This window comes from Haplochromis burtoni, unplaced genomic scaffold, assembly GCF_018398535.1.
Source record: "Haplochromis burtoni strain Fernald_Lab_line unplaced genomic scaffold, NCSU_Asbu1 Contig_42, whole genome shotgun sequence".
In the NCBI taxonomy this organism is placed as follows: domain Eukaryota; kingdom Metazoa; phylum Chordata; class Actinopteri; order Cichliformes; family Cichlidae; genus Haplochromis; species Haplochromis burtoni.
In genome coordinates, this window is record NW_024582403.1 from 207,282 (window position 1) to 216,770 (window position 9,489).

Here is a 9,489-nt window from a genome sequence, read left to right on the forward strand (position 1 = left end):
AAACACTACCAGTTCACGTAAAGCCATCATGGGATGGTAAATATAAAAATTTGCATCCCAAACTTTATTTCTATGTTAGTGGGGTTCTTAATATATATATATATTTAATATATATATATATTTATATAAAATATATATATATATTTCTGATATGCTTTACATTGCTTGTTAATTAAAACTGCTTCCATCTTTACCACCACCACCACTACTGGATTTTTGGAATTAATACTAAAGGCTGCAGGGTTGTGTTGTGGTTACCAATGTCACCTTACAGCAAGAAAGTGTTGGTTTCCCCAGTCAAGTCTGTCCCGTATTCAGGAAGTGAAAATAAAATAAACAATAAAAGGTGAATCAAATGGACCATTACGGCAAGGCTGGGATGGTCAATTTGGTAAAGTAAATCCGTTGGGCATCTTTCTTTGCCTTTAGACAACAATTCTGATGGCAAAAGAGCCAAACGGGACAGGCAAAAAAAAAATAAAAAAATAAAAAAATAAAGTGTTGGTTTCAAATGTTCTCCCTGGGTCCTCTGGCTTCCCTAAGCAATCCGAAAACATGTATGCATATGAGAGAGTGAACTGTTGTCTGTCCCTCTGACAGACTAGTGACCTGTCAAGGCTGTATCCTGTCTCCCATCCTATGTCAGCTGGCATATGATCTAGCCTCACCATGACAGCAAATTGCACAAGTCAAAGTGGAGGTGTGAAGTAACAAAGTACAAATATTTTGTTACTGTAAGTATGTAGCCTTTGCAGATATATGTACTTTACATAAGTATTATTTTTTTTCTAACAACTTCTTACTTTTACTACCTATGTTTTTAACCAAATGTCTGTACTTTCTACTCCTTACACTTTCAAAACAGACTCGGTACTTTTGGTTTAAGACATTTGAGGGGAGTTCTTTTTTTTTCATGTCAGTGCGCATCTTCAAACATCAAACTTTCAAAATTTGAGCCTCAACAGCAACACATGAAAGGCAATCTTACTGGTGTATTATTCACAACGATATGTCACATAAAAAGAGACGAAAGAGACCATAATCAGGGGTTAAAATGCCAAAAGGTGATTGCCTGCCAAAAACTGATTTCCGGTATTTGCTAAAAAAGTGATTGCCTGTATTTAAATTGCCATAAATAACTTGTTGGCTTATAATATCTAAAACATATGTCAAATGTATCCCTCATGAACGATATCAAGTCATCTTGAGCCACAAACAACATTCCTATCTCAACGTAGAAACTTTTATATATCCTTTATTTATCCAGTTAAAAAGTCTAATTCACATTAACAAATGTCTTTTTAGGAGTAATCTGGCCAAGAAGACAGCAGGAATTGCAACAAATATAACAATAATTCTATAAAGATACTTCCAAAATGGACCAGATTGGTTACAATGTAGATACAGTAACCCAGAGTCATAAAGATACTTGAAAAACATGTATTTTTTTAATTCTATAAATAACCCCTTTGTAAATACTTTGTAAATCCTGTTCACTAAAGTCTATTGACCAATATTTACTTATAAAGACATGACACAAAAAAAACCCCACATCGAAACATTGGAAATCAATTTTTGGCAGATAACCACTTTTCGGCACAACACAGGAATGGGTGCACATGTCCGTAAGTTGCAGTTGCTGTACTTCAGCATCTAGTTAGCACTACAGAAGAGGACCAAGAGAAGCATAAAAGGAGTGATATTTTTTTAAGTAGCAGGTAATTTCAAATGCAACGTTTTTGTCACCTCAAGAAATGTCAGTAAACACACAAACTGTTTGTGTGTGCAGTTTGTCACACTGTGTGTCTGCTAGCTAAAGAAAGGTAGAGCTGCTGTGAAGATGTTAATTTTACTCAGAGGTGGAGAGCGATAAAGACAGGGCAGGAGAGGAAGAAGAGAGGTTATATTTAACCTCTGCTCGGTGGTGTTTGATAAACTGGAAATTTGAATATCAGGTTTGTACATATTATGTTATTTTTTTCATGTTGTAAAACGTGCTGGAAAAAAAAACTGACACAGACTAACCGTGTTATTTAAAGGTTGCATGAAAATATGGAGTTTAGTGCAGGATAAGCTGGTTCGCTTGCAGTAATGTGATGGAATTTAAATAAAGCGTTGTGTTAGATTGGTGCAAAGTGGCTGTGGTCTTCAGAGTTAGGTTACATTAAGTATTGCAAAGATGAATTTGAAGGTAAGCTGATTATACTTGGAGTCATTCACTGAATTCCACCTTCATACTGTTTAGTATAACGACAGCATAAACTGTGTCAGTGTAGAGGATGGAACAGGACAACTCATGAAACACCTGCTCACATCTTGTTAAATTCAGTTGTGTTAATTCACAAAGAGCAGTAAACCTCAGAGCAGCAGCAGCCCAGATCATCTGATCACAGCCTGTACACAAAAGAAGATCTACAAGAGCTCACAATAGAAATTGCGATTCTTTTCCCCACGCTGAGCCACTATAACTGATTTTAGGGTTCCACCACGTGCTGAATCCCGCTTTAACCCTGGGCTATACTCATCTTCTGTTTAGAGGCAAAATCGCCCTCTACAATGTAGGCGACAGAAAATAGATCTCTTTTAAAAAAAATGTTCCTTCTTTTGCGCATTTTCTAGGGAATAAAAATCACACATGTTCTTTATGAGTATAAATACAGAGTGCAAAGTTACATTAAAAAATTTATTTAGGAACTTTCCAGCAATGTGTTTCACAAGTTTAAAGTGAGGTTAACTTAAGGTGAAGACCTCACTTGACTCTCCCCTGCTACATGTGATGAGAGAACTGTGAACAGTGGAGTCAGAGCAAACTCTGCTGGGCAAACACTGTCATGACACAGCTTCAAAATGATCTTTTCTGTCCTATTTTCTGTATCTGTGAACCAAAATGTCAGTCTGACTCTGTGTTGGTAACACGAGGATGTTGAGTTTTATCAGCGCCATGTTAATCAGTAATTAAGAGAAGCTGATGATTTTTTCTACCACTTGCAGTGGAGGTAGTGTTACAACATAACACACACTTTGTTTGAAGAAATATGCAATAAATATTTAACAAAAGCACAAATTTAATAAGTGAAATATTCACTCTGTTGGTATCACACTTGCACTGCTTTAAAACTCTCACTGTTTTCATCTTCAGGAAATAGTCAAACCTCCTCCTAGCTACTGACAATTCTTCACACAGCAGCAACCGAAAACACACCTTCCTCACAGGAAGCGACGGTTTTGATCAGATCAGAAATGAGTTTAGTTGCCTCAGCAACTAACCAGCAGACACACACACACACACACACACACACACACACACACACACACACAAAGAAAAGAAAAAAAGCCACCCACTCACATTCAAGTTTTATGCTGTCAGAAGGAACCAAAATGGATGAGCTCGGTAAGAACTTTCTGTCATGTTTTACCTTCATGAATGTCCTCAAACTAATCGATGGTACAATTTAAACTGAGGTCGAAACTGTTAGCAAAATCAGGAGTTGGTGTGTTGACACCATGACATCAAGCACAGCCAGTGCTTATGGAGTATTACCACAGTCTTGTGTGTTCTCAGACTGATTTATACAGCAGACTCTGAGTACAATATTTAATGCACTCAATGATCCAGCTCATTAGAAGGAATTTGTCTACCACTGTTCTTGTGTTTTACCTCTGATTCTAGGGCTCTACATGTAGCGATTCACTACAAATCAAATACAGTGTAACATTTAGAATACAGTAGAATTTTACAAGTTTTAACGAAGTCGTTTAATTCGCATACTGGAAATGAAATAAGGGTGACGGTCAAAAGGTAAGACAAAAAAGAAAAATTCTTTTAATTTCACAGTGTCAAAAAATATTTTTCTGAGGTGCGATGATGTTTGAAGATGATGATCTTTACTGACTTACTGACATTGAAAGTTAAAGTCATGTCTTTAACTTTTTAAAATGAACCTTTGTCTTTTTTGCTACTTCTGCTACTTCTATGTAAAATACTTACTTATACAAAGCTTCCCATTTCCCTAGATGTGTGGCTTGCCCTGTGTGAAGGAGTGTTGTATTTGTTGTAACAAATGTCACCAGATTCTTGCAACATTATCACAAGTTTCACTTCTGCAATGTGGTATGCCCTCACTTCCTGAGGAACGCAAGTTGCATGAGCAACCTTAGTCTGCTAGCATCTTGATCTGTGTATTGAAATCCACTGTAACTTACTTCACAGAAAATATTTCACTATACATAAATTATATGCATACAGTCTAACAGTTAACACCCACAAAGGACAATAAGTGTGAAAGAGCAATGTGTGCCGTACAAACGTTATGTAATATGAATATTTGGTTGCATGAGTATTTTTTCTGAGGTTTAAAGATTTATTGTGTGTGTCCTGCCGCAGATTTGCTGTTAGAGGAGCTGGCCCTGAATCCAGCGGGTTCAGACAGCGTCCCTGAGAAAAAGAGCAATGATGCAACAAAAAGAGAAGTAAAAAGACAAAACTCATTAATCATGAGCTTATCCTGTTTCTGCTTTATCCCCCATTTCATTTGTAGATGAACCTGGAATTCTAAAGAAAACAACTTAAAACCTAACATGTAATTTAATTTCTTTAAGTACAGAAACTTCAGTATATGTTGGTTGTGTTCGCAGGTGCCAAGTGAAGTTTGTGTTGGAACTACCAAAAATGGAAAAGCCTCAAACTCCTCAAATGTGTACAGGTGAAGTTCAAAGTTGAACCCGATTCATAGTGGTGCTGCATGAAGATCATTAGCTTAATAATTTAAATAATACATTTTAATTAATTTATGTATTTCTTTTTAGCATTTTAATGCTAAGGTTTTTCTTTCATTCAGACCACACCCAAAAAGAGGAGAGCAAATACAATGAAAATGAAAGCATTGTTCTTCAGCATATTCTGGCCTTTATGTAGATGTGCTTTATTTTCTTAAGGTCTAAAAGGTTAAGAACTTCCAGTTATATTTTTGCTATGGTTCAGAAATGCAACCATTTCAATTATTAATGATGTTACAGGATGTCAGTTTTGCATTTTATAACATTCGTGTTTTTCCTCTCTGGGATTTAGTGATGTTCCAACTCCTGTGCCAGCTTTTGTGGAACCTGACTCACCGACTCAGGAGCTGGACTCAATCTTGCAAGACCTGATGGGTCTAGCTGAAGGGGTTAGTACTACCCCAGTGTGGAAATACATATTTTATAAATATTGAACGTAATCTGTGTTGCCCCTTTGAGCTTATTTATTTTAGTGTGAAGCCTGAAAAACTATGTCTATCTATTTTCAAACATTAGTAAAATGACATGGTTAACAACAGAGGGCAGCATTGTACTTATATCAGACTCAAGCTCTTGGACCAATAAGCATTTTGTTCTTAAGCATTAAAAATACTCTGATTAAATATAAAATAAATATAATAGACAGCTAATATATTTTGAGGAAATATGTACATAAAACTGTTATTCCTACATTTTGTACCATAATTTAGGATCTAGAACCTCCAACTGACCCACCATCACTTACACAAAAAAAGCAAACAGAAGGTGGAAAACAGGCGAGCAGCAGCAGCAGCAACACTCCAGCGGCTTCAGATGGAAAAGCCACAACGCAAAGAAAGAAAACGGATATGATAGATGACCTGCTGGGAGGGTTGAGCACTGACTTGGAGAAGATCGGTGTACGGACCACAGCCAAGGGCCACTGTGCTTCCTGCAACAAATGCATTGTAGGAAAGGTACAATCTGGACCTACAGGACACAAAGAAGAAAATTTGTCACACTGGTACCAAATTGTGGAAATTCAAACAAGATGAAAGAGATCAAAACCTCTTGTTCCCTCTTTCACTGACATTTCCTTTCTCCAGATGATCACAGCACTGGGTGAAGTGTGGCACCCCGAACACTTTGTGTGTGCGGTGTGTAAGATGGAGCTGAGCACCACAGGCTTCTTTGAGAGAGACGGACGGCCGTACTGTGACAAAGACTACCATCAGCTCTTCTCACCACGCTGTGCCTATTGCAAGGGGCCTATTATGCAGGTGAGGACAACTGTATTCATATATAACCCTGCCTCTGCATAGAAAGTAAGATTAAAATAAAAATAGGTGTTAATATGATCTCCACTAAAGGATGAAATTTCATGTTTTAATGAATTCACTTTGGTGGAAAATGCACATAGAAAATGACCAAAATACCAATCTGGAACTCTCTGGTATCTAAATGTCACTCAAATTCAGCTGCGCTGTTGTTTGATTTAAGCTATAATTTGTTCTGTCATATAGTATATCAATTTATTTACACAATAATCTTTTGAAGATTGGATGATGACATACAGTAGTATGTAATCAATTTTTCTCAACATATCCCACATGTCATCCTAATAGAGAAAACACAAAACCATACTGGGATTCTGCTGCAGACCAAAGTCATTAATCAGAAACTAATGCAGCTTCTTCTATGTTCCACTTTGTGTGTTTCACAATTCACATTTTTGTGTTCCCCGACATTTGAACATGTGAGATGAGACAAACCTTACTAATCCTCAAAGGAAGTAAATTTATGATATAATATTTTGGGCTGCTTTAGAACATCGTGACAGCTCTGGACCAGACCTGGCACCCAGAGCACTTCTTCTGCGCACACTGCGGAGGCTTGTTTGGAACGGAAGGTGAGAGATTTGTGGATTATTTCTCTCCAATTGAAACCACAACTTTAGCAAATAACTCACTGCATCTTATGCCTATCCTAGGTTTCCTAGAGAAGGATGGGAAGCCATATTGTTGTAAGGACTTCTACTACCTCTTTGCTCCAAAGTGCTCAGGCTGTGGGGAGTCGGTGCGGGAGAATTACCTGACTGCAGCCAATGGCACCTGGCATCCAGAGTGCTTCGTCTGCGCAGTGAGCCTCTTACCTCAGACCACACACACAGCTCTGGCTTGCATACGAGCCTGAGAATAAATGAGAAAAGATACCCGCACGTTAGCTTTATTTGCAACATTTTGACCTCAACGCTGATGAAAACCATATGCCTGATGAATACTCTGCTGTTAGAAATGATGCAGATAAATCAAGGAAGTGTATTCCTCAGTGTGGGTATCTTTTACATTCTCTTCAAATCTATTTCTGTATGTAGCATCTGGTCAAAAATGGTTCAATGTGCAGCTCTGCTTTACTTAACATGTGCAAGTGTAAAACATAAAATGCCATCAGTAGTAAGAGACAAGCAGGAGCAACTGTAATATTAAGAATGTATTCATTGTTTTTCTGGCAGGTACTGAAATATGAGGTCCATAAACCTGACCATAAAACATATAAAGGACATTTTATTTCTTAATACCTATCACTTAAAATTATAATTAACATATCTTAGCTAATCATTAATCACAAACACCAACTACAACTACTTATTTTATACAAACCAGTCATTATCAATAAGGTCAGTTGTACCTGCTACCTAATAACCTAAAACTAATTCCAGCAGGCTGAAGGTCAGACACTCCATAAAAAAGGATGAAGTGGACACTCAAAGGTGGAGACTTTTTAATCAGCCTACTGATAAAAATAAATAAAACAGGTCATACAATTTAGGACCCTTGAACTTCCCCGCCACTTTTTCTGTTTCACAGCAACAGTAGAAACGTTTCCATACCATGAGTCATTTGCGTCCTGTAAGCCCCAGATGAAATTCCCCTGAAAGAGCAGTCATTAACACGGCTGTCACAGTGTTATTCTCATCACACATTTGCTAGTCATTAATTGCTTTAGTTTGACTGTAATCTGTATGAAATCAGGCTAAAAATGTGACGCAACATCTATTGTTTTAGTTTGTTTTGTCACCAACACTGAGCAAACCAGCCCTTTGATGGACACAGATAACTCAGGTGTTCCAAGGCTTTGGAGCTGCTCATGCTGGTCCACAGTCATTGCTTACAGTGCATAATAAATGGAACAGTGCCACTGGTGATGTTAAGAGTTACACCTGTGCTTTTACTGCTACGGTATGACAAGTCAAAGTGTCGGCCAAGAGAAACGACCATAATCAAATTCAGTGCTGTACATGTAGGTTCCAATTATGCTTTAGCGGTTATTAACAGATTGTTAAAAGAAACACAGTTGTAACACTCCTTTAGTTTTCATATTAAAGGTCCATGCCATGTGATTTTGTGGCGCCGTCACTTCATTATCTGGCTGTAACAGTCAACCATTTTCCAGGCGCTTGGTTTCCCTTCACATCGTAGACATTTAAAATGAATGATGGATTTAAATTCTTTTACTTTCTCTCTAAAAGATATCACTCTGCTGTATGTTAAGCAGTGTTGAGTATGACGTGTGGGTTGGGTTTGGCATCACTGTGTCTAATTGAAACTGTTATAGAAAAATCAAGAAAGTTTAACTGTTGGAAGTTTAAACTTCTTCCTCCATAACACCATGCCTAATTTTACATAACGTTCTATCCTCCCTACTTCCCCTCTTCCTCTACGCAGGACTGCCTGAAGCCCTTCACTGATGGAATTTTCATGGAGCTCAATGGTCGTCCCCTCTGCTCGCTTCACTTTCACTCCAGGCAAGGCACTGTGTGCGGTGGCTGCGGAAAGCCCATCATCGGCCGCTGCATCTCTGCGATGGATCGCAAGTTTCACCCCGAGCACTTTGTGTGTGCCTTTTGTCTGCGGCAGCTCAGCCAGGGCATCTTCAAGGAGCAGAAAGGGAAACCATACTGCTCAGCTTGCTTTGACAAACTCTTTGTCTGAGATTTGCACATGAGTAAGATGTAAATAATACAAAACAGCAACAAAAACAACAAAACATTCAAATGCTACATTACTATCTTTGTTGAGTTTAGACTGTCTCGTCTGTGTATGAATGACAAAATAAAATGAAGCGATTGTACAGTCTCTACATTACAATTCATTGTTCTATTTGTATATACAAATTCTCAGTAGATCATATTTAAAAACCATTACGGTGAATTACATGATAAATAGCATGTAACCGTAAGAAAAACATACATTGATCATGGATTAAATGAAGGGAACATGCTAACATTGTTACTTAATTAATTAGATGGTTATGAAAAATACAAATTTTCCCCATTATAACAATAAATGTGAGGACTGAATGGTTCTAAAAGGTGTATTGCTTGATGTAAAATTTATGGGATTTCATACATCATGATGACAAAATTTATAGGTGGAGTAAGAATAACACATGTGTGCTGTTTTAGTCCACGCTTTCCATTAAGCTACCCTTAGTTTGCCGTAAGACTTGGCAGTCCAGATATGCTCTCTCGCAGTATGGAACCGTTTGTCAAGGTGTTTGTCTATGTGGCCTGATAGCTTGTATTGGCAGTAACTGGCACTGAATCGGCATGCCAGCCCGAGTTTCCCCTTACCCTGACTGACCACTTGGCCTCTGGCGTGCACTGAATTCAGACAACCTCTTCATTTTCCACACAGGCTCTTTTATAGCTGTGCACGGAAGATTAATAGAGGT

At 37.9% G+C, this 9,489-nt stretch overlaps 1 protein-coding gene across 4 annotated transcripts; it reads left to right on the forward strand.

Annotated features, from left to right (window-relative positions):
- The first annotated feature begins 3,291 nt into the window (after positions 1–3,291).
- On the forward strand, positions 3,292–8,886 carry lpxn (leupaxin). 4 transcript variants are annotated; one of them, XM_042220057.1, is made up of 10 exons: positions 3,328–3,391; positions 4,385–4,470; positions 4,636–4,703; positions 4,839–4,944; positions 5,069–5,165; positions 5,487–5,732; positions 5,862–6,035; positions 6,583–6,664; positions 6,746–6,894; positions 8,481–8,886. In XM_042220057.1, the coding sequence occupies exons 4-10, from the start codon at positions 4,916–4,918 to the stop codon at positions 8,745–8,747; spliced, it is 1,044 nt and encodes a 347-aa protein (XP_042075991.1). In that variant the 5' UTR covers positions 3,328–3,391; positions 4,385–4,470; positions 4,636–4,703; positions 4,839–4,915; the 3' UTR covers positions 8,748–8,886. The 4 variants fall into 4 exon arrangements, with proteins under 4 accessions (XP_005920924.1, XP_042075991.1, XP_042075990.1 ...); XM_042220058.1 differs by lacking the exon at positions 3,328–3,391 and adding an exon at positions 3,399–3,799; XM_005920862.2 differs by lacking the exon at positions 4,839–4,944 and having other exon boundaries at positions 3,292–3,391.
- The last annotated feature ends 603 nt before the right edge of the window (positions 8,887–9,489 follow it).